Below are 26,952 nucleotides of genomic sequence, written 5' to 3'. Positions count from 1 at the left end.
TAGTTTTCACAATATAATTCTCTTGAACATGAGAGATGCCACGCTTCTTAAAGAGAATAACTGCAAAATGAACAAACATCAATTACATTAAAAAAGCAAGAATATACAAGCTCTCTCAATTTTATGAACAGCGAAACAAGAATGTGACAAAACAGGTAGCGTAGAATGTTTTCTTAATATTTCCCCTTAAAACAAAAGATAATTATACATTACATATAGAGTCAAACACAAAATCATTCATACCCCATGGCAAATTCCTTAAACCTACACAAACAGCAATTTTTTTATTTATTTATTTTTTTTTTACTGGCAATGACACAGGCTTCTTCCAAAAGATTAGACAACAATGTGAGGAAAAAAGAGGCATCGTTGTAGAACAAAATTCTCAGCTTTTATTTACATTTGAACAAAAACTCTGAACTTGCCAGGGGTTTGAATCACTTTGGGTTTGACTGTATATAGATGTGGCCAAAGTTGATGTTCGAAGAGGACAGTTACACAATAACCACTTTTAACTGCCCCTAAAAGTTCATTTATGTCCATAAAATGTAAGAAACAAGTAATATCGAAAGAGAAAACCCCTTGGGAAAAGTTATTTAAAGGGTTAGTTCAACCTGCATGTGTTGTTTCATCATGATCAAAAAATCATGATCAGCAATGCAACGATTGGTTGACGGCACAGCAGCGTAATGACATCATCTGATTAATATTCAATTATCCATGTGTGCAAAATTACAAAAAATTTATAAGTAACGGTTTGTTAAATATGATACGCAATAAAAAATACATCATATTAGCTGTCAAAATATGTGCATGACTGCATTAATTATTATTCCTTTAAAAAAAGGGGTTTGTATCTAAAAGGTTTATATCATAACATTTTCTCTTTGAACCACCAGGTCTTTGTACTTTTATTTCGGAGTGTCAAACTGTCAATAACCAAATCCAGCTAATTGAGTAATCCAGGAATGAATAACAGACCCCAGGTCAGGGTCTGTGCTAATATGGGTAATATGACATGTTGCCACCAGAGTCATCAGTGCAACACAAAAGCATTAAAAAAAAAAACTTAAAAGACCTAACACACACCCTGAACTCATGCAGAACACATTAGCAAACAGTCATTTTTACAGTTTTTTTGGTGCACAAAAGTTCTCTTGGAGCTGCATATAATTACAGATTATATCTGAAGTCAAATGGAATGTTTTGACAATGGGTTTTATTAATTCCTTTTCTGGACTTTGAAATCGCAGGACTGTTGCTGTCAACAGAGGATGAGGGAGCTTAATTTGTATCCCAAAGATAAACAAAGGTCTCATGAGGGTGAGTAATTAAAAAAAGAATTTAGAATTTTGGGTGAACCAAACTGACATCATTATTTGGCAAAAAGGCAAACTACACTTTATCAAGGAATAAAACTTTAATTTTAATATTTTAAAAAATAAACAGTAAAAAAACAAAACACAAAGAAAATTAAGCATGTTATGACCACAATATAATCAGTTAACAATATTTCATGAGTTCATATGATTAGCAGCCATTCTCCGGCAAAAGGCTCAGCAAGCATGTTTCCATGCCTTATCACAAATGAACCCAAGCGAATTGATCAACAACTGCACAAGCTGCTTTAATAAATGTATCTAACATCACGCGTAAATAAAGGGGTGAAGATTTTCTTGGACATTACTTGTAGCCACTATTGTAGGTGTAGATCAGGGCTTGATAATAAGGAATGGCCTGGGGTCAGCTTGAAAGACACTCAGCATAGTTGACAGTTTTGTCAGTTGGTCATGGGTGAATTATCACAGAAGCCTTTTACTTCATCAGAACACTAAAGATTTTTTTTAATGAAACTGTGATTCTTTGGTGATTCATGCAATCTATTTAGAGCCAGAAGTAACAATTATTAGCGGTGATCCTAATAAACCTAATGCAATCAATCACCAAGGACTTTCAGCTAAAAAAAAAAAGGGGTTCTAATGAAGAAAAAAAAGTCACATACATCTCGGATGACCTTAAATTTAAACAACACTCTAAAAAAAATCTATAAATTCGTGGTTTTCTGTATTTTGTGATTCATGTTTTTATTCTTTTATTTACCCCATTTATTTATGCTTTTGTATTGCGTTATTGGACCTTGAACTTACTTCCAACTTTTAAACTTTAAAAGTTCAACAAATGTGACTTTTGTTGACATTTTTAATATTTTAAAGTGATGTGTTGTCCAGGTTGTTGTTGCATAGTATGATAAAACTGCCAGTACATCTTCTGTTTATTTTATATTATTTATTAGACCTATATTACTTCAAACTACTAAAATGTCAATAAGATAACTTTATTAAACTGTAAAGTTGAATTTTCAGCATTAAAAGTCGACATTTCACAACCGTAAATAAACTGAAAAACCTATAAAATTACACAATGCAGAAATGGTTAATTAACAGATATTTTTACAGTGTATATTTAAATTAAATCTCTCGGACTAAACAGTGTTATTTTAGTTCTCATTACTCATTTCTTTTTTGAACCTGGACACCTACAATCTGAAAAACAAAGCAATATTTTATTTTAATTTGAATGTTTTGTTTATTTATGCACTTAAGCTATTGCTTACAATGTAAAGTTATTAAATATAGTATTGTGAAATTTACCTCACTGCCTACAATTTATGGAGTAACAACAACTTTATTTATTAGAATAAAATATAACAATTTGACCATTTAAAAAAAATCTTAGCTTTGAGATTAAAAATGTTAAATCTAGTGTCCTAATACATGATGCAACAAAATATAAGAGCAGAAAATGTTGGAGTTAAAAGAGCTTGACAATTACAAAAACACTGTCATGGAAACATGATAATCAAATAATTCCTTAATCATAATTAAGAAAACTTAAAAGTAACAAAAAATAATAGAAAAGGAAAGAAAAGTAATAGAAAAGGGAAGAAAAGAAATGAAAAAAAGAAAAAAGAAATAGAAAAGGGAAGAAAATAAATGGAAAAAGAAAGAAGAAATAGAAAAGGGAAGAAAAGAAATGGAAAAAGAAAAGAAATGGAAAAAGAAAAAAATAGAAAAGGGAAGAAAAGAAATTAAAAAAAGAAAAAAGAAATAGAAAAGGGAAGAAAAGAAATGGAAAAAGAAAGAAGAAATAGAAAAGGGAAAAAATAATTAAAAAAGAAAGTCAAGAAATAGAAAAGGGAAGAAAAGAAATGGAAAAGGAAAGAAAAGAAATGGAAAAGGAAAGAAAAGAAATGGAAAAAGAAAGAAAAGAAATAGAAAAGGGAAGAAAATACATAAAGAAATAAAAGGAAAAAAGATAAAAGAAATGGAAAAAGAAAGAAAAGAAATGGAAAAAAGGAAGAAAAGAAATATAGAAGGGAAGGAAATACATTAAGAAAGAAAATAAATGGAAAAAAGAAAGGAAATACATAGAAAAAGCAAGAAAGGCAATGGAAAAAGAAAGAAAAGGAAAAAGAAAAAAGTTATGGGCAAAAGAAAGAAAAGAAATAGAAAAAAAGAAAGAAATTAAAAGAAAATGAAAAAGAAAGAAAAGAATAGAAGAAAGAAAGAGGGAAAAGAAAAGAAAGAACTCAAAATGAGTGTTCTCTGGTAATTCTATGATGCCCTCTAGCGTCCGTCCACAGAGAGTACAGTCTTACTGTGTGTCGTGTCTGTGTGCTGGGATGTGCTCATGGAAAAGGTTGGTCAGGAGTATAGTTGAAACTGGCATCCAGAAACATGGTCAGTGTGCCCAGAGTAGTAATGACGACGAAGAGCCAAAGAAAGAGACGGTCCAAAACCACAGCAATGTACTGCCAGTCATCTGTCATCTACTCACACACATCACATGGAGAAACAATGGGATATGTTTATCTCACTGGCACAGCAGGATGTGTATTGTCAATATATGAATAATCATGAGGATCAGGAGCAGAGTGAGAGGAAGAGCCTCTAGATAAACGCTTCTTTGTGTTTTATTCTATGTGTGGAGAAGCGGAGATTGAGTTGAATGGGGATGTGTGTGGTTTGTGTTCATAAACTTACAGTATCATCCACATCCTGCTTCTTCAATTGTTCAGACATGTATGTGATGGCAGCGATGGCAGATTTGAGATTGGGAGGCAGAATCAGACAATAGTTGTCACTGTTTGAAAACCTCTGCAACTTCACAGTGCTCTCGTTATGGCTGAAAAAAAAAACAGACACACACAGACACACACACCACATTTGAACCCTTCATAAAGAGTATAAGCAAAGCATACTGCATTCATTTCAAGTCCAATGGACCCTTTTCACAAGACATGATGCGTTTAACGGTCACCATAACAGTAAATTCTTGAAAGTTTTTAATATTTTGATTTGTAAAAACCCCTATGTACATTTATATGTATGTACGTGTGAATTATATCAACTTTGCATCAAATTATAAAGTAACGGTTGTGATGCAGCGTCTATAGGGCAGGTCAGTAAATTTGATGTTGTTCTCTCTTCTGGCTGCCGTTATCAGTCTATCACTTTTTTCTCTTTTTCTGATAGTCTTGATAACACCATAGTGGAAGTTTTCTTTTATTATTTCAGGAAATGGGATTGTAAAAAATTTGTTGTGAAAAGGGTCCATTGCTCTTAGTGGAATAATGATGCAAATAATTTGAGAATTACTATTATATATATATATATATATATATATATATATATATATATATATATATATATATATATATATATATATATATAAATAACACTGGCTTTACATTAAATCTGAATGAAATTTAAATCTTAATCAGCAAAAGCTGCAATTTTCATGCACATCCTGTTAGCAAAGCACAACGCAAACGGCTTGTCCTTAAACGGTCATGAAACTCCCCTCTTTCAGTTCAAGTCTACCTCAGAATTAAAAAAAAATAAAAAATGCTATATGATGGGAGTGAAGCACTGTGAGCAGAGGGAGGAGTGGGCGTGGCTGGCAGAGGAAAAATAAGGGATTGAACAACTGTAAGTTGGCTCACAAAATCAGCCCAAAAAAATCTAACAAAAAACAAATTAGGAAAGCTATGATTTTATAGTTTACAAAGATAAAATGAAAAGAATTAAGCAGTAATTTAATGCCTTGCTACATATACGATAAGCCATTTGTCATTTCATATAATATATACACATAACAACAACTTTTATATCATTATAAAGATAATAATGTTTATATAAACACTGCGTATCGCAGTGCAGCAGGTCTCTTGCCCTATATAGTTCAACCATTAGACTTGCCGGTGATCTTAAAATATTAATTATAGACAAACACAGCAGCACGGATCTGTGATGTGTCTGAATGTTAACAAACTCAACTGATAAAACACAAAAGCCCCTTTCACACATACAGACCTATTCAGGAATTTACCGGCAATTTTACGGAAAGGTCTGTATGTGTGAACAGGCCATTTTTGAAAATACCGGTAAATTCGTTCTGGCTTTTTTCCTGAAAGAGAAGTTGTAACATTACCAGTAATTTACCGGAATGCTGCGCTGTGTGAATGCAGAAGAAAGAAGAAAGAGCCTGTGTACGTCTGAGACGTCTACTTTAGCCAATCAGAACACTCAGACGCATTCACGTCCGCTCGGCTTATGAAAATAGAAGCCTTTGAATATTTTTCCAGACACATTTAGCTGCTAGATGTTAGTCAGATAACGTTTCTATGTTCCTTCTTAATGCCAACTCTGTAAATAAATATTGATAAGATGCTTATAATAAGACGTTGTTTGTTTACCTTTGAGCTCTGCTTCCATCAGTTGCTATATGCGTCACATGTGCCCGCGAAGCAGCCCATGTGCGCCAGCACACACACATACATATTATACACATCTCGACATGCGAAAGTGTTCTTCCATATGTTTTTATTGAAGTTGTTTACAATACTTCTCCATCCACAGAGTTTGTAATGTAGTCAAATGTTTACAAATACAAGCGCAGCCATTTAGAGTTCGTTTCTGGTTATGATGTCAGAATTTACCGGTATTTTGGAATGGATGTGTGAATGGTCTTTTCCGGAAAAATTACGTAACGTCCTCGTCTGTGTAAACCGTGCTTTTTTTGAGTTTACCGGTAAAATTGTTCTGGAAATTTTCCGGATATTTACCGTTATCACTGTGTGAAAGTGGCTAATGTCTGCCATTCTCCAATTCTCGAACGGCTCTCCCGACAAAAATGCTTGCTGCACACAAACAGCTTTGCTGTATCATTGGCCCTGACAGCATTGCGGGGAAAACCATACAATAAAGCACGTGCTGTCATGAATAATTAAGAAGCAGGGTCTTCTCATAGGACAAGAACACTCAGTCTATGAATAATAATGAGAAACCGATTTGTCATAACTCGACTAGCAGATGAGCAATAAGCCACTGATTTTGATTCTGCCCCAATCATGATTTAAAACCTGTAATTTAGCTGACAAAAGCTTTAAATTATCAATTTTTTTTCACAATTAAAGTCAACAGGTGTCAACGTTGTCTTTATTGATGCTAAACACACATCTGTTAAAATCTCAAAAAGTACTCGAGGCTTTCTTGAACCTTTAAGCTTCTGAAAAGATTCTGGACATATGTTTGGCATGCTGTATGTCATCGTCTCCTCTTTTATTCTGAAACAAAAGACCTGCCCTGTGACCTGACCAGTCTGTAAGTGACAGCGGCACATTTTGAAATGTTAGGGCAACACTTAGACAGCATGCACCAGATTTACTGCAGCTGTCACATTTGTAGAGAAATAAACTGTCAACAATTTCCACTCAAATTCTAAGAGAAAATCATCTGATTACTTCAAGTCGCCACAATTGTCACTTACATGGCATCACAGCAATAAAAAAACAAAACAAAAAACAATCGTTTAATTAAACCTCAATGAAAAATATTAGGCAGACTGTATGAAACTACACAATTATTACAAAAGACAAATAAAGTTTACATTTTTATACTTTTTTCCCCTTTTCTTTAATAACAGCAACAATCTGCAAATAATTTAGAAATAATTAATTTAAGCTACTAACAAACTTAGTTGGCATCATCCTCAATAAACAGCATTGTTCAGTAATGTCATTCTCCATGCCATTTTGTACAGTGGCAGGAGCACATACTGCAGTAGAGGTCAGTGTTGTGTTGCTATAGTGGGAATGAGTCTGTCATATGGTGGAGAATGAATGAGAGCTGTGCTGTGTCTGGGACTGACCTCTCCCTCTCCTCTCTCACATTCGCATTCCTTCAAGGGTGACTTTTTTCCAACAGGGATTATAGAAAGCACCACCACACGCCCGGCACATGACAGGCACGGTCAATGAGATGCACACTGCTATAGACAGCAACTCGAATGCCCACTTACAAATGCTTGTTTGCACATGGACACACTCAATTTACTATGCGAATGCTGTATACACATACTGAATATTATCGACACGGATACACCATCTACACCATAAAAGAAAAGATACACAAAAGGCCATCAGAGCAATAAGCTGACTGTGTTTACAAGAATTTGGGCTGCATTAGGCTTTTGTGTAGATTGTTCTAAACAGCCAGGAATAGCATTTTGTGTATTCCATTGAGTATTTTAGTGTGTATTTTATTATGTTTCTGACCCAAACTGGTATTTAGAGCACCAATAAAGTTAACCATTGAGATCAAACCCATATTTTTACATTTTATCTCGTACACTACTTGACAAAAGTCTTGTCGCCTATACAAGTTTTAGGAAAAACAAATAAAAACTTCACTTTTATTTGATCATTTGCTATCAGAATTGGCTTATATGAAAGACAAAGGCCTCTAGATTACTCCCAGAGTCCATAGAGATTCTTTGGATTTATTTTTGATGCCTCCTCATTCATCTTACCCCAGACATGCTCAATATCATTCATGTCTAGTGACTGGGCTGGCCAATACTGGAGCACCTTGACCTTCTTTGCTTTCAGTAACTTTGATGTGGAGGCTGAAGTATGAGAAGGAGTGCTATCCAGCTGAAGAGTTTGCCCTCTCCTGTGGTTTGTAATGTAATGGACAGCACAAATGTCTAAATACCTGTTGATGTTGCCATTCATGCAACAGATCTCTCGCACACCCCCATACTGAACGTAACCCCAAACCATGACTTTTCCTTTATCAAACTTTACTGAATTCTTTGAGAATCTTGGGTCCATGCATGTTCCATAGGCTCAACAGAAAAATCTACCTTCTACCACTTTCCCAAATGATCAACTAGAAGGCAAGTTATTATTTGTTGCTTTTACAACTGGAATCAACAACAAGACTTTTGTCGGGTGATGTAATGGTGGCAAATAAAGTTATAAAAACTGACATATAAGTGATAAAAAAACTGAAATGCTGCCCTGAACTAAAATGACTAAAAGTTCAAAATAAAGTCATATCTTCACATCTTCCAAGAAATTCACAGATAAAAACAACTGCATAACCCTTGTTAATTTTGGAATTAAACTTTTAACTAGCAAAAAAACAAACAAACTGCATAGCACTAATTCATTTTAGAAAGACAAATGCGAAAATTAATACAAAAAGATACAGACTCAAACGATGTAAGATGTTTGACACCACTAGTACTATAGACTTCGTTTTGTGATCCTGAATTTTACCACAAAACAACAACAAAAACTTTTGAGACCTTAGTTTTGTGGTTAGTTGCAGTAAAAAGATAAATTATGCAAAGCAAACACTATAGTATAAAAACATATAAATAGTGTAAACATATAAATATTGATAAATAACAGGTAAATATGGAAGTCCTAAGAAGCCATGCATTAAAGTATTCTAGAATTAAAGTTTCTCTCTTGTTTTCTTGTCATCATGACTTAATTTTCTTGTGATCTCGACACGAGTTTGCTTTTATTCATTTATGTATAAATATTCTTCTTATTAATACCTGGCCAATGTATGACTAAGCAACCTATTTTTCTGCTTATTCTACGAGGATACCCTAGACATGCATGCAGTAGCTTTATTTGCAGGGATTGTGTTTTTCTGTCAAATAAGTTTTATTGAAACACAGATTCAGAAACAAAAGCATTCCCCATTTTACATATTTTGTCCACATATAGTAGGCAAAAGCAAAAAAAATAATAAAAAAACAAAACAAAACAAAACAAAAAACCCAGCCACATTAGCCATTTTCAAAAAAGCAAAGTTGTTTACAAAGACCTGTTTTAACACCAGAGGATGATGACAAAGCATATTAAAACATTACAGAAATGATGCATTAGTCCAAAAGTTTTTTTCAAGGTAACAGATAAAAGGATGCAAAATTTTGTCAAATTGTTCAAGTTTTCTTTTCAAATAGTACCCAATTTGCTTCAAATGTAACATAGAGGTAATTTCCCCAAGCCACAGTTAATATGTAGGGGATTAATTATTTTCCCATAACAGTAGCAGTAACCTCTTGGCAGTAGTTGACAGTATGAGTGCAATTTATGTTGTGTATTTGACAACAATTGCGTTTGTTCAGAAAATCCCAGAATTAAAAGCATTGGATCTGGTCTAGACATGGGCCAATAACCATTTTCAAAGTATATGGTGGTTTGAAAAAGTCAAGGTTTTAAAACCGTCAAAATTTTCTGCTATACCGGTCCTAAGGTACGAGTACGATTTTTAACTGCTCCAAAATATTTTAAATGTTTCTTAAAATATGATATAGATTGCTTTTCAAAGGGGAAAAAGGTTGTTGTTTGTTACACAGACATTTAAAAAATATATATTTTAGAGCAGTGATCACAGTATCATGAAACCGTGATATTTTTATCCAAGGTTATCATACCGTCAGAATCTTACACCAACCCATGCCTAATCCAGTCGTAATTGCCATTAATGCCATTCCAATGATTCTGTATCTTAGAACAAAAAAAAAAAAAAAACTGTGCAATCTCAAAAATTATTTTCCATATTGAACGATAACGATATATTTCGATATAAGTTGTTAATGCTTCCAGATTTAAGAGTACCCCAACAATAACTGAAACCACAAAATTAGAATGTCCATTAAATGGCTAAACATTTTCGGCCAATACATTTTTGGTGGCTGAAAATTAGGTACTTCTTTATTATTAGCACACTTTAAAATTTCCATTGATGCACATTTCTGCTGTGTGATTCGTTCTTAGATCAATATAGAGTAAAATAAGTCCAGAGCTTATAATTGTTATTGACAAATTTGATCACGATTTGATATAATAGTCCTCAAGCATCAAGGCACCAATTAGATTTTCCAAGACATTTGATCATTTAAATTTGTAATTGAGACCTTTGGGTTGTTTACCAAAACAACAGCTCATAATAACAACATAACTATTGTATGGTTGGTTAAAAAAAACAAACAAACAAACAAACATATACATCATAATTAACGGTCCCTAAGACCACTCCTCTGATCCTGCAGTCCTCAAAACCGGCGCCGCGTTTTGAAAGACTTAACACTTTAACAAAGCTCAAGTGGCATGTAGCCATCCTAAAACCACCTGTTAGACTGGCTAAAGAGTGGGCACACGCTGCGGCACCACATTATAAAAGGCAGAGTGACAGAGCACAGGTCATGAGCCATTCTCAAACAGATGAAGAGAACTGGCACCCACGAAAGTGTTCATTACTCGCATAATGAACAGATGGAGACCAGTCTCTGCTTCACACACACATACACAGAGTACAGTGAAGCAGAGTCATGTGCACATTTTCAGAGAAAACCCATCCATCTGTCCTTCCTGCCATTCATCCATGTATGTGCATGGTCCACCTTTCGGAGCTCTCCTGCTGTTCTTGTGTGCATTACAGCCTAATGCCTGAGCTCAACAAGGGCTTATGTTCTGGCGACTCTGGAGGGGTGACTGGGCTTAACTGGGCTGAGATCAAATGCCCATTTATTGAGAGGAGGAACAGCCTGCATGGAGATTTTCCTCATGCGACTGGCCTGATCCGTGTTTATGAGAGTTGCTTAAAAGTGAGCAATACCGGCAACACCAGTAGATTACAGTACAAGCACGTTAAACTGCTTCGTATGTACAAAAAATGATTTTCTTGCATAGACTAGAAACAAGACAAAAACTCTAAGTATCTTAATTTGTAAGAAGAATAATCTTATTTTAGAGGAAAAACTATTGTATTTTTCTTAACTCATTGGCAAATTATTTGCCTGTTTGAAGGAAAAAACTACTTAATTTTTACATATTGTTTCTGAAAACGAGACAAATTTTTTTGCTCGTCTAGATAACGCTTCTTGATTTAAGAATACTGAGATATTTGGACAAGAAAAAAAAGACACAAACTCTTAAGAAAAATAAAACTTTTTTTGCAATGTATTCATTTGGCATTTAAATGTGCATTTGTTTGAGATTGAATGTTTAATTAATTTTGAACCAAAACTGTGTCTAATGATTACACAATATCCATTTTGGCAACACAACAAAACAATAACATAAACCAAATGGCATATGTTTTTATTAATGGTCCTTGCTTTATCATTCTGATGCTCTGAATTAAATAAATATTGTATAAATAATACTGTGACAGCCTTCAGCAATTCTTGCAGCACAGCAAAAAAAAAAAAAAAAAAAAAAAAAAAAAATAAAAACCACAGCAGGAAACAACAAAGCCAGTGTAGTCCAATTTACAAATAAATCATAACTGAGTCATAAATAAAAACAGTATAGTCTGCTTCCTGAACAAATTACTCTTATGAGTCATTTGCAATACATTAGCTAATATTAATAAAAGAAAAACTCATGGTGCCCAGTGCTGTCAGATTCTCAACCGAATGACTCTTACTAGTGTATCAAAGAAGACCAGAATAGACTGAACTCTGTACAAATGACTCTTGCTGCGAGTGTCTATTTATTGAATGAATATAATGGTTATCAAGTGCAGTTCGACTCGCAAAACAAATAAAAACATTTTCTAAGTTACATTATCAAAAGGTCCATTAAAAAGGGAGATATTTAGTTATTTAATTAATTTTCAAGAGCTACAACGAACATCCTTTTTGGACTACAAGCTTGTTCTACAGGATTTAATGATGTCACTATAGCAGCCCAAATCCTGCCTAGAATAATGCAAATTGTTGGGTGAAATGGAGGTACAAAACAACAGTAAAGTGGCCACTCTGATCATAAATGTTTGTTTTGCTAGTGCACATATATGCATTTAAACGTCTGCAACGAAAAACAAATGTTATTTCATTGACAACAATCTCCATAAATGAGACAGAACGTGATAAGGCAAAGGGCGTGACAATAAAAAAACACTAAGCTGTTTGCCAATCACAACACATTTAATTTCTCATCAAACTTGGAACTAATAAGCTGTTTGTGTCAGGCTGGGAAGAAAGATAATAAAATAACATAAATTATGTTAAAAAAATTGCAATTTTAATCACAAAGCATGAGAGAATTTTCTTGTGCACTTTCCAAACAGAATCAAGACTTTGTAAAATAACATAATAGGACCCCTTTAAATGTGGCTTTGTAGTAACTATGGAACTTAAATTGTTATATTTGACTAATAAATCATGATTATATGTAGTTGAAGATGCACTTCATGTAGTATTTCTGTATAAAGCTGTATTTGTTTCCACAAAAACAGGCCAATTAAAGAATTACATTTAGCTTTACAAAGCAAATAAAAAAATCTTATCTCGTCAGCACAGCAAATGCAAAGTCACACACTACAAATGCTTCAACCAGAAGCAGGATTACTTTTCATAATGTTTATGATCCTGCTGTGGTTCTGTTCTTGTTTTTGCTTTCAAGTTGTTTGCCTGCCAAAACGAGGCTCTGCAATACGTGAGAGGAAATCAGACATCAGAGGCGCTTATTTAATTGATTGTCTCTCTTCCAGTCTTAAGCAGTCTTAACAACAGCCAATACTTCTGACAGTTCCCACTGCAAATCAGGTGTTTCAACTTGGCAGGTGGGCAACCGACTTACAAAACTCTGTGGTTGCTGGCTGAGATTTAGATGTTCAAGCTATCAGAAGATTTCCCCCACTGCTTTAGGCTTCAATAATAAAGTATTCCTCCAGTGACATACGCTAGTTATTAATAAGCACCTTAAATAACAGACCAAATAACAAACATGATCTTACTCTTTGCAAACAGAAAACATACAATATGAAACTAGAGCTGTGCTGAAAAATCATTCAAGAAATTGATTCCGAGAGTTTCGAAATGATTCGCTATTCTGAGCAAGGAAATTAATGATTTGAATCATTAATGATTAATTAGATCTTGCTGAAATTGCTTAAAACTTTAATATTCTTAATGATAATTTTAGGTTTGAGTGGTAAGGAATTGTATGCAAGCTTATATATTATCTGAAATTAAAAACTAAGCTCAGATTCTTTTCAAAATCTCATAATTGATACAGAATCAATTTCTCGAATTATTTTTACTGTAGCTTTAAGACGAACTGCTTTATCTACCTACTTTATTAAATGGTTGTTTGGAATACGTCAGTCGTAAGCGTTCCATGGTATGTTATCCAGAGATAACAACCGCTAAATAACACAGGCTCATCCAGGAACCTCTAATCGCTTTGACCGCCAGTAAATGTGTTTAAATACATGTACTTACATCAGGGGTCTCAAATTCAAATTGGCGGTGGGCCATTTCAGTGACTGACAATTCATAGGAGGGCCGTTTTAACATTCAAGCACAAAAAAAAGTGGAATCCTGACATAACTGATGCATCTAAATATCTGATGCAGGACAACAGACATGACGTTTAAATTTCAAGCATTACTTGTCACGAGTGATAATGCAAAAATCAGCACGTTTATGGTGTCACACACCAGCTGCTGAAATATATCTGTGGTTGTTGTGTGTATGGCTGAGCGTTAGACACACACTCAGTCATTCTTTCAAGGGGTAGTTTAAATTGCTACCGACTACTTGAGTGACTTTACTGGCAATTGTTCTCAATCTCTTTCTTTTTTTGTAAAACTACAACAAAGAGGGGAGAAGTTTGTGCATATTCACATTTACTTGAACAAGTTCAATTCAACTAGCAGTGCAATTTCACAAATGTACATAGTTTTTATGCAAATCCTAAAAAGCATATGAGCAAAATCTATTAAATGAGACCGTTTGAATTGAATATTAGCAAATTGATCATATTTGTTACACCACCAGTATAACGTGTAAGCCATATACAGTAGAAGTGTTTGTACAACAAAATACAGGTGGTATAAAACTGATAATAATCAAATGACACTTGAATATTCACAAGAAGAGAGCTTTAGTAAAAATAGAGCACTTACGGACATATATTTTTATGTTTAAATAAACCACAGAATTATCACTTCCTAATCTGCAATTGCCTCTTTGGATATACCACTAACTGTACTCAAAAAAAAAAAAAAAAAAAAAAAAAAAAAAAAAATTTTACTAATACTTTCCTTCTTAGACTTTACAGACCTGAAACTTGCCTATAGCACTTATTCATTGTTGCTCTTATAGTTGTGTAAATTGCTTCCTTGTCCTCATTTGTAAGTCGCTTTGGATAAAAGCGTCTGCTAAATGACTAAATTTAAATGTAAATGTAAAAGCATGTGTGTTACTCTCGACCGTACTCTGAGAGAAAACGAAAGTAAAACTAATTTCAATGCAGTACTTTAAATGTCTACTTGGTGGTGGGTTATAACCACAAGTGGCTAGACGTGACTGCACAACAAGGATAGAGATTCAAAAATATATGTTTTGGCAGGCCGAATCTTTTTATATTTTTGGGGTCAGTTGCGGGCCGAAGGGAGGAGGATGGCGGGCTGTAAATGGCCAGTGTGTGGGCAGTTTGAGACCACTGACTTACATCCACATTCATATGTATCTGCATGTCTGTTACCACAGTGTTGGACAGTGTGACATAATCTTGTGAATGAATAATATCTAGGTCAGTCTATGCTTTCTTCCAGGGGTGTCAAACTCGCTGCCCTGCACAGTTTAGTTCCAACCCTGCTTCAGCAAACTTACCTGTAGGCTTCAAACAAGCCTGAAGGACTCAATTAGTTTGATCGGGTGTTTAATTAGGGTTGGAAATTTAGCTTTTAGCAGTAGTTCTACCGGGAAGATCTAATGCCACATCAGTCATTACAATTAGTTCCAACCAATAGCCAAGAGACACAAGGAATATATTAGCTGTCCATCCATTTGATTCATTTGGTTGCAGGTCCTGACACAAATGTTCACCCACCATCCTCCCCACCATCACCAGGTTGGCCCTGTGCAGGGAGGCCCTTCATCCTCGGCAGTCATGGTTGGATCTAAAAGCTTCCAAATCAAGCTACAGACAGGGCCTCCACCAAAGAAATCCTATGTTTTGTTAAATTATACTTTTGTCAAATAATACTCATCAATACATGTAATTCAATATCATAATTATCTCCCTGGTCTTTCTGGCACAACTAATTTGTGAAAAGCTGCGATCCTCCTGTGCTTTATTCCGTCAGTTACAGTCAGCTTTGTTCTTTTGAATGATTGGTGACATCTTGTGACTGAATAATGCGCAGGTTAGTGTTCTATGATGGCTGTTTCCGCAGAATAAATCTGATAAGCCTGTTGGGCTTTATTCTGTGATAACAACCTCTTAGATGTACTTTATGCCCAACTTAACCACAACATTACCCTATACATATACAGAAATATAGTGCATACATTACTTACTATTTAAACAGGATTTCTATTTTACATGCAATCATATAAGCTTTAGAGATCACTCAACAGTTGATGGTTTTAACTAACATGTTTTAATGCAAAGAATACTGACCTTCCTCTCCATGGCATTACCAGCTCTGGATTGATCTTTCGGATAAAATATTCACCTCCAGGTCTGAGGCTATTTTCCAAACAACCCATTGGGACGTTTTCTTTTGGCTCTTCCTCCACTGGTTCCTCAGGGGTGGGCCTCAGCACACCCAAGTAGCGAGGCAGTAAGTTGATGAAAACCTGCAGAGGGTTAGACCATAAGAAGCATGTTCAAATTTATGGAAAAGTTGCAGTTTACAGTAAATTTAAATATTTGGTTTCCACACCTTGCGCACCCATCCGGGCATGTGGTGTGTGCTGGGTGTCCTGTGGTGGAGGTTTAGGACTACCACGCTAAGGATGACGGAGAAAGTGACCAGGATCATAGTAAACATGACATAGTTAACAATGATAGGAATGGCAAGTGATGTTTCTGGAACTTTGTCAGCCAGCAGCAGCATGAAAACAGTGAGTGCAATGAGGACTGAGATGGACAGAGTCATCTTCTCACCTGAGTGAAAGGACAGAAAACATATGAGAACATACGTTTTGTGGCAATTAACCTTCATACACTTGCTAATAATCATACAGTCATCATAGAGGAATAAGTATTGACATTACGAAGACTACTGCTTGTCTAATAATCATTTGCTGTATATTAAACTACATAGTTGAAGACCATTTTTTGTCCTCCTGTGGAACTTTTATATATTTCACAAGTCCTGTTTAACAGAGAGAAATTAATTTTGTTAATAATGTATATTACACTGATCTTGTAATTAAAGATGTCCACCTGCACCAGGCGGCAGGTAGAAGACAAAAATGGCCAGCACACTGGTAAGGATGCAGGGCACGATGATGTTGATGACGTAGAAGAGAGGCTTTCTCTCAATGATCAGGTAGAAGGTGATGTCCTCATACAAGTCATCTTGGATGTTCTTTCTGCTGGGCTTGTGACAAATCTGCCACTCGCCGTTCTCTTAGGGAAGAGAGAGGACTAATGAGAGAAAGAGAGACAGAAGGAAAGAGACGGTGTGCCATGTGCCAAGTTGCTAGAATACTTGGCAACAGTGGACAGGCTACAGAAAGATTGCTTGAAGAATTATTTTCATTTAAATATGTAAGACTTCTTCATTAGGATACCCAAAGATATCTCATTAAGATATCTCATATAATGTTTTTTTTTGCTGATTTATGTACTTGCATTATCTTAAATGTTTAGAAAAATGTTCAAATCAAAAGATATAAGCTATTTTACCTAGTTGCCATGCTATTGCCATACTAATTATACCATACACCCTCAATATCTCTATTTTGTCTTTATTAGAACAAAACAACAGAATAATAACCACAGATTACAGCCAACAAATTTCTCAACATCACAGCACTTAATAAAGATCAAAAAGAAGACAAATAAAAATACACAAAGTAATAACTATAATAAAAGAATACATACATTAACCAAGGTTTATGGTGATCTAAAGATTTGCAAAAAAAAGTACCTGAAATCCTGGCACCCACATACTCAAGGAAAGAATGTAATAATAAAAATTATAATTTTTCCCATTGACCAGTGGGTAATATATTCCAATGACATTTGATTACTTTATGCCATTCTGATACTGTCGGTGGTTTATTCGATATACATTTAAGAAATATACTCTTACGGGCAAAATAGGTAAGAAAGTTAAACAACTTCCTGTTTGTTGTACTCTTCAAATGATTATCAGCAACACCTGACAAAAAGTTAAGAGAGTCGAAGTCACATCTTCTACACGTCTACTACAAATCTGTACCCAAAAGCCTTTAACATATATATAATTCCAATAGTATGCATAAATGCATATATACATAAATAAATGCATAAAATCACCTTCTTCAACTTTGGACTTTAAACAGAATGGAGAATAATTTGAATTAAGCTTATATCTACGTGATGGTGTAATTCGGAGATGATGCAAAAGTTTGAACTGTTGTTCTTTTAGTTCTATTACAGATTGATATATTGCCAGCATATTGCCACGTGTGTGTCCAAGTGTCTGCGCTGATTGAGCATCCCAGATCTTTCTGCCAAACATCTAGGGTTGCCACATTATTAACTTTTGCTCTTAGCAACACCAGTTTGGTTTTATAGAAAACATGGAACCACTGTTATTAGAGTGCACATATCAGCATTATAATAGAAACCTAAAATGTATTTACTGTAATAGAGTAAAACAGTGCTGTTTTTCCCTACATGATCATGACTGAAAATCCCCCAAAAGCGATTGTGACATAATACAAGTTTTGTTTCTTTCATGTCGGATTGCACTTGTCTCTCATAAACAATTGCTTCAGTGCTTTTGTTTCATTTTCAGCTTTACTCTGCTTCATACTACCATGATAATGAGTATTTTTAGCTCAACCATGTCTTGTAGTATGTATCAAAGACCACAACTCCCATGATTCCACACACAGTCACAGTGTCACCAAAATACACCATTGTTTGTTGTGAATGTGCCCTCTAGTGGCTAAAATTGCAAATTGTGCCTTTAATACACATAAAAAGAACCATCTTTCTTGTTTCATACTAGTAACTGGAGCTGGAATATATGTTGAAAATTTCAGGAAGAAGGACACTTACCAGTGAAAGCATTCTCATCAATCACTATTTCATGGAGCTCATTTCCGTCTTCATCTAGACCATACTGTAGGTCCACTTCTGAGGAATCATACGTGTAGGAACGAAACACCATTGAGCAATTCTGCCAGTCAAATGGAAAGTACGCCACCTATAGGGCCAGAGACACAGCTTTGAACTACAGTGAAAGTTTCACCTCAAACTAAAGTTAATAAATAATTTCATCTGTTTTGTTCGTTGGTTGAACAAAAAACTAAATATACTGAGGAATGTTGGGAAAGTACAGCCATTGACATATATAGTAGAAACAAAACGTAAAATGGAAGTCAATAACTGCTTTATTCTAGCATTCTTCGGTATATCTTCATTTGTGTTGAACAGAAGAAATTCTTTGAAACAAATTAATAATAGAAGTAACATTTTTGGGTGAACTATCCCTTGAAATTGATTAATGAGTACAACACAATTATAACACTGTTAAATGGGCTTTATGTATTGTTATTAGCAACACCAGTGGCTGTGAGGTGAACTGCAGCCAAAACTTACCGCTCATGCACATGTAACATACAAGAGAATGGGAAAGTTAAAAAGGAGAAGGAAATACAAAAACAGAGAGATATTTAGATGAATTATGCAAATATGTGCTGCACTAATTTGGTGGACCAGAAACAGCAATAAACAAAGCATGTGATCATACTGATTTAGATGATTTTGCATAAGCTCTGCAATTTCGCAGACTAGAGATACATATGGATAGATCTGGCTATAGTTTGAATGAACCTTTTTTGTATGCATGACACACTGACATAATAAAAAAGAGGTTCTCATGAGTATTACAAGCTATTCATACATTGGCAATACATTAATGATTAATCCATAAAAAATGCATTTAGCCAAGATTGATTCATGTTAAAATAAGATTCAAGGTTCAATAAAGGTTAAATTTTTAATTAGTTAAATTCAAGTTCTGCATAAAATAAGCAAAAATCATTCATTTAGTGCAATTACAGAAAGTCTATTTGAAGCCGGAAAATATTATACATGTACCTCTATGGAGCAGGAGCTGCGGTAGATGGCTGGTGGCAACCAGGAGACAGTTCCATCACTCCTCACGAGCACGTTCACATACAGCGCAACGTCAAACTGACCGTCATTACTATTAAACAGAAAGAGAACATCTCTATCACGTCCTAAGTTCATTATGTCCTTTGCAGCTTTTGTTTCATAACAGCCATTTCATGGTATAAAAAGATCAGATTTTCAATTTAGCCCATTATTTTGTCTTTAGAAGAATATAAAGAAGATTTTTAGGTGGAACTGTCGTGCTTTATTAAAAAAAAAATCTATTTGTTTTTCTGTTGAACACAAAACAAGATATTCTGAAGAATGTTGAGGGGAAAACCAGCCAGATATCCATAGTAGGAAAAAAAAATTAGGTAAGCCAAAGGTTAGTTTGACTTATATTCATTGGTATATCTTCCTTTGTTTTCAACAAAAGAAAGAAATGTTTAAAAAAAGAAAGAAAAAAGAAAGAAAGCATTTAGAACAAGTGGAGGGTGGATAAATGAAATTTCATTTATGGACTATCCCTTTGAGTATGAAAGTGTAAAAATTACTTGATTAGAAATGCTGCTAATCATGCACAACCTAAACAAAATCTTTTAAATGCTCATCAGTGTGCCATATTATAACAGGACGTTCTCACTTGTTGATAAGGTAGATGTCTGGACGCCACACTTTTACAGGAGGAATGCGCACAACATCAATTTTGTCATAATCTTCAGGATTCCAAGACAATCTGTAGTCAGTCCATTCCTTCAAAAAACATATTGAGAAAGAGGGAGATTTTCGTAGATTTTTACAGTTTTGTACTGTATATTGAATTTAATTGTGAAATGTATTATTAACTTATTAAATTATAAGACTTTTTACACACATAAACCATTAGTTCTCCACAACATTGGTTTGTGGAAATGTATTTGTTTGTTTACTTGCTTTCTTGCTGATTCATTCGTTCATTGCAAATACCTGACTGAGTGGATGGGTTTTAGGTTTGTCCAGCAAGCCTGACAAAATAACCAACACTGAGAAGTGTTGGTATTATGGCTTCCACAAAAAATGTTTAGTGTGTATACAGCCTAAACATTTTTTGTGGAAGCCATAATACAACCAAACCATGCAAAAAAACAAAAAAACAAAAAAAACAAAAAAAAACAAAACAAAACAAAGAAACAGCTTTTTTGGATAAAGTTTAATTTTAAACAGATACATAAAGGACAAATTCAAATCAATTTTACTTGCCAAATGCAAGTACTAATTTTGGGTTACCACTCTAAGCCAAGCATCAAATTCTCAGATTTTCACTGGCTAAAAAGCTGCATTTTTATAATCTATAAACAAATGGAACAAAATGCTCTTCTGTTGTGCTTTTAGTGGTCAGTGCTCAGCATTGTCATCTAACAGCAAGAAGGTTACTGGTTCGAGTCCTGGCTGGTCCAGTTTTGGGTTTTCTCTAGGTGTTCCGGTTTCCCCCACAGTCCAAAGACATGCGCTATAAGTGAATTAGGTAAACTAAACTAAACTACGTTTTTAGTTTACTTTTTAGTAGTGTATGAGTGTGTTTGAATGAGTGTGTGTGGGTGTTTCCCAGAACTGGGTTGTCGCTGGAAGAGCATCCGCTGTGTAAAACATATGTCAGAATAGTTGGCGGCTCATTCTGCTGTGGCAAACTCTAAAATAGAGACTAAGTTGACAGAAAATGAATGAATAAAATAATAAAATTAATAGAAAACTAAAAGAAAATTAATAGATATTTCATGACCAGTATTTATTTTAAATAAACTCATACTAAATCTAAACATTTGAATGATGCAAAACATATTACTCATTTGTCCAAATGCAGACATTCTTATTCCTTATATTTTGATCTGCTAGCCAAGAAATTATCCTCAAACCTTATCCAATTAGCCAAATAGACTTTTTTTCCAATAAAACATATACACAATAGTTTTGCTAAGCACCGTGAGCTCAAGTAATTGAAGAAAGCACATAGCTTTAAACAAAAACTCCAGATAAAAAGCAGAAATAACTCACAGTTATAAAAAGAGAAGAGTCAATTTAAGCAGAAAATAAACAGCGCTTAGGAGAATCTGCCTCTCACCATATTCATGAACACGTTTGTTGTCATCTCTCCGTTCTTCTGGTTCTGTAAGAGAGAAGAGAGGATAGATTAGCGCAGCGTTAACGCATGTCATGCCATCACACTCAGTCCTTCAGTATGGAAGCTAATGTTCCATGCATGGCTTGATCTCTCAGAGGACTGAGTGCTAATGTTTCTCTAATGTTTGGGAAATGTTGCTGAAGCGTTGACTGCTTGGTCCAGTGGGTACGACAGAGGCAGCTGGACCGCTGATCTCCAACAGCCTGCTGTGAAAGTCACTGAACACAAACTGTGTGAGTGATGAAATGCTTTGGGAAAAAAACAACAACAACAACCAACCAGTGATGGATTAGTAAGTAATTCCACATAGGAAAGTGTGTGTGAATGTGTTTATGCGTGAGTGTTATGTGTATCATACCAAGCTGATGAGCTGGACTAAAGTCATTCCCACTCGGACCATCACTCGCTCATTCCAGGTACGTGCTGGACGCACTTTCAGGTTATAATCCTGAAACAAATCCTCCAGTAGCCTCCGTTCGGCCTCAGATGCCTCTGAACACACGCACACACACACACACACACTTTATTCATCCTCAAGCCATCATGACTCTCTTCTGTCAGATAAACAGAGTAGTTTTTCATCTACTGGGTCTCCTCTGTGAACCAATGAACCTACCAGATCCCTTTGGTCCTCCAATCATGATCTGCTGTGCATCCCAAAATCAAGACTTAACTATAGGGCAGATCGTACTTTCTACATTGCGGCCTCAGACTTTGGAATGCTTTACCACATCATTAAGACAAGCTCCTTCCATCATCAGCTTTACCATCTAGACTTACGACTTTATTGTTCTCAAAGGCATTTGTCTTCTAGGAGGTATTGTTGCTATAGACTTTTTGTGGTTGTCTTTCTTTTTTTGTTGATTTGTTGGAAAAGAACTGCCCAACAAAAGTTGTAAATATCATGGTATTTAAATAAAATTGTTATTGTATAATGGATTTTATTCTGAAGCTTATAAGCACATAAATCTTATGAATGTGTTTTTGTAACAGAAATAATACCAATTTGTAAATTACAAACTCAAATTACTGACTTGTGCAGCCTTTGAATGCATGTTATGTGCAACTGATTTTTTTCGATGTTTGACAGTGGAAGCTCCAGGAATAAACATGTCTCCAGGAAACCACTTACCACCTAAATAGCTTACCACATAAGATAAACAAACAAACAAACAAACAAAAAAAAAACAAAACAAAACAAAAAAACTAGTTGGCTTTGTGTTTCTGTATAACATTAAATAGTTACAATGCCGCAAACATTTGTCTAACTGTCATACATCATAGGTTGTCAGTCCTCAGTCATACATAACATGCATTCGGCTGAAAAATAAGAAGCAATTTTGTCATAAAAACACATCAATCCACTTCATAAGACATGTGTTAACCCTCTGAGGCATATGGGTTAGTTTGACATTGGATTTTTGCGCTTATGGAAGTTTTAAAATAAAAGTCACTATTCAACACTATTACATAGCATGCACAACAAATTCTGGTTTTTGGAAAAAACTCCCTGGGAGGTAAAAATCACATCAATCTGAGTGTACATGCATGACCATTAAATTGACTCCACTGCAGAGTTGAAATAATTCTGCTTTTGGAGTTGAATTTTAACACTTTTTTTTGTTGTTGTTCAATTTGAACACTTTCTGGAGTTAAAATCGTAATCCTACAGAGGGTACTTTTACATTTTAGGTATAATAGCAACGTCATACCAGTTTTAAAAGTTAACACTTCTTAGAGTAAAATGTACTTCGAACAATATATATATATTCATGGGAAAATGACCACACTGAATGCCATACTTTTCACTTGAAAGAGGATAAAATTTCAAACTACTTCGACTCTGTTTGTCTGACAGAAAAGGTTTGTTGGTGAGTGAATTATGTTCTAATTTTCATTTGTGGGTAAATTACAATTAATTCTTTAGGGCAAGAGATTGCAGATGAATAAGGTAAAACATTTCCTAATTGTTATCACCCAACCTCCACAGTTAATTCATTACATTAAGAATTGCAAACGCTTTTGTAATACAAGTCATTACAAAATGATGTCTAAATAAACCTTTAGAACTGAGCTATACTGTGCATCCATTTCTGGCTCAAAAATCAATCAAATGTCTTGTTTTAATGTTGACATAATAAACAAATATATTTAATGATTTATTTTTAAACATACCCTAATATAAAAGCCTTTAGAATGCAGTATGGTGCATGCAAGTGCAGCTGAAATGGAGATTCATGGAGTGCAGGAGAAGAAAAACGTCCTGAAATTGATAATTTTAGATAACCATTTGATTTATATTATTTTTAAAACAGCCTTTAAAAGTTGAATTGTAATTTACAGACAGAAATTTATAAAGTGTGCAAAATTTTTTCTTTATATTATGCTGAAAAAAAAATTTAAAACAAAAAAGCCCAAAATCGAATACCTTATGGACGCAGTGTCTCGTCTTTATTAACATAATTTCAGCCCTGTTTTTCTTTTGACTTGCAGTCCTAAAAAGAGTTTTCTAAGAATGGCTGACCCAACTCAACATTTGGAGGTGTCACCAGCCTCAGTACTGCTTTCTTTGTCTCCTTATTACAAGGTCAAATATGCTGCAGCATTCTATACATTGTATAGATTGTGTGTCAGAGGGATGCAGTCCTTCACAGTACATAAAAGCACATAACTGACACACAACAGTGACACACACACACCTGTTACAATCTGCATAGACATTAATTCACATAAACCTGACCTTATACTGCAATATAAAAACTAACAGCAGCAATTTTAATGTTATAAAATGTGCCATTTTGATATACACATCAAATTAATGTGATTTATGTAATCCGTTCTCATTATAATTAACATTATATATTTCTTGCTGACAAATGGATTAACATTCTTAAAAAGAGAGCGGCAAAATAAAACTATTTAATTCTAATATATCATTGTTTAATTATATTTCATTTATTGAATTATTATTTTGGGGCTGCACTGTGGTCAGTAACAGAGAGATTCTTTTGGTTATAAACTACTGTTTTACTTTTTTGTAGCACAAAACAATTAAAGATCATAATTAGGACAAATTCTAATGATTAAAAATCTCAAAAGCTATACTGCATTTTTGTTTTGATGCTTAAAAATTAAATGCAGAAAATATATTTGAATAATGCAAACACAAGATTAAGATTAAGATTAATAAAATTACTTACTCCTAGAGCCGTTTATATCGTAGTTGATTTTTAGCCACACCATGTTGGTGTTACATAACATCTAGTTTTAATGAAGTGGGTCGTTAGCCCAATGATCAACCCCCAACCTGGAGGACCAGGACATACACACATACACTAAAGACATATTAGCTTACTCAATCTACCTATAGTGAATTTCTTTGGAAGGTGGAGGAAACCAAAGCACCCAGATGAAACCCATGCGAACACGGGGAGAACATGCAAACTCCACACAGAAATGCCAACTGACCCAGCCAGGCTCGAACCAGTGACCTTTTTGCTGTGAGGCTAACCAATGTGACAGTGTTACCCATATTAATAATATTACTCTATATAAATGCTGGGTTGCTATAATCCAATGTTGGGTTATTGAATTACAATAATTGAATTACATTCAAAAGTCTGCGCTCATTAATTACTTTTAAACAAATTGATACTTTTACTCAATTGTAGTTGCAGCAGCATTTTTTTCAGTGACGATTTTGTATTTGAAATAAATTATTTTATTTTAAATAATAAATGTGTAATCTTATTTTCTTCAAAACATTTCTTAAAATGCCTCACAATTTCCACAAATACATTAAGCAGCAAACTTTCAACATTTGATATTACTGTACACTGTTTTGTATACTTTACAGTATATTGCATTTCAAAATTACCCCTTGTCTATAGTTTAAATTGACTACCCTTTCATTATGTTTTGCCCTATTGACCACCAACAAAGAATAAAAAACTATATGCTCTCATAGCTTTGCAATAAAAAAGTGTTTTATAATAGAAGTCAAAAGGGCAAAAACATCCATGAACATAACAAAATGCTAGTAAGTTTGAATATATTGTTTTTTTTTTTTTTTCAAAGCATTTTCCCAAAATGTCAAAATAAGATTTGTCACTAAAACTCATTCCCTTTTCTGAAACACAGAGAAAGTTGTGGCCAAATTAAGAATCAAAAATCACACCAGAGTGAATGAAGTCATCCCCAACTGCACACATGGGTTACAATGGACAAAGATCAAACTGACCTCATGATTGAACACCAGTAGACATGCAAAACAATACAAAATGAACAGATCTCCATTACCTGTGAGAGCCAGAAGCCAGCAGCACCACAAGACCCAAAGCACAGTCTTCATTTTAAGCACAATCTGTATATCCTAAGTTTGGTCCCCTCACCGACTCGAGCACCAGCTGTCAGCACTGGCACCATCAAAAAAACACAACTTAACATACACTAACTGACTGGCATATCCCACAGTATCTGATCTCTCTCATACAGTACAACAGACTGGCTAATGTGATTCTGTTAATGTTTCACACTGCGCTGAACCCGTACTACCAAACCCTGACACGGTCACTTCATCACTTTCCTCCTCCCTAACCTGACTGCTAAAAACGTAGGCCCGTGATTGGTCGTGAAGCCAGGGAATTATGGGAGGGAGAAAGGAATGTGTTTGGACTGTATGGCATCTCTGGCAGGCACCTGTTGATGTTGTGTGTGTGGGCCAGTGGGGTATTTTTGTGGGAGAACAAAGGGAAGAGGTGGTCCTTTCCGGAGGGTGAGAGGACAGGAGTGAAAACACACACACACAAACACACACACAAACACTGCTTGCATACTTTTGTGGGGACTTCCCTTTCACACTTGCTCTCAATATAGCCCAATTATAACTATATGCACTAACATTACAATGGTGATTAATTTCTAGATTTTTATTATAGTTCTGGATTGCAGTATTTGCAACTAAATTGGGATTTATCCAACATCACTGCCAGAAATGTATTCCCCAAACACTCACACACAAAGTGGTCAACATAAAGGCATGGGGTCTTTAACCTCTCAACATACCCGTCTCTCTGCCTCTATTCAATTTGTTCTGTTTGTCTTGTGGTAAATGTGCTTACTGTGGCTCCAAGGCAACAGCAGATATACATTACCTGACTAAAGTCTTGTCATGGAGTTGTAAGAGCAACAAAAAATTACTTGACCTAGTTGATCATTAGTAAAAGTGGCAGAAGTTAGATTTTTTCTGATAAATCATCTGTTGAACTGCATCTCAATCATCACGAATACTGCAGAAGACCTATTGGAACCCGCATGGACCCAAGAATCTCACAGAAATTAGTCAAGT

General features: G+C 34.7%; 1 protein-coding gene across 2 annotated transcripts; it reads right to left on the bottom strand.

Moving 5' to 3' along the window:
* chrnb1l (cholinergic receptor, nicotinic, beta 1 (muscle) like) lies at positions 1-26,157 on the bottom strand. 2 transcript variants are annotated; one of them, XM_087258423.1, is made up of 11 exons: positions 25,905-26,157; positions 21,964-22,097; positions 21,546-21,590; positions 20,091-20,200; positions 19,433-19,541; positions 18,389-18,536; positions 16,559-16,744; positions 16,053-16,276; positions 15,788-15,966; positions 4,044-4,185; positions 1-3,829 (listed from the first exon to the last, which is right to left on the bottom strand). In XM_087258423.1, exons 1-11 carry the CDS (start codon positions 25,954-25,956, stop codon positions 3,689-3,691), a joined length of 1,470 nt encoding a protein of 489 aa, XP_087114549.1. In that variant the 5' UTR covers positions 25,957-26,157; the 3' UTR covers positions 1-3,688.
* Between the last annotated feature and the right edge of the window lie 795 nt (positions 26,158-26,952).

Source organism: Danio rerio, chromosome 7 (assembly GCF_052040795.2).
Source record: "Danio rerio strain M-AB ecotype USA chromosome 7, GRCz13ab, whole genome shotgun sequence".
Lineage (NCBI taxonomy): Eukaryota > Metazoa > Chordata > Actinopteri > Cypriniformes > Danionidae > Danio > Danio rerio.
This window is presented reverse-complemented; position numbering and strand designations above follow the sequence as displayed.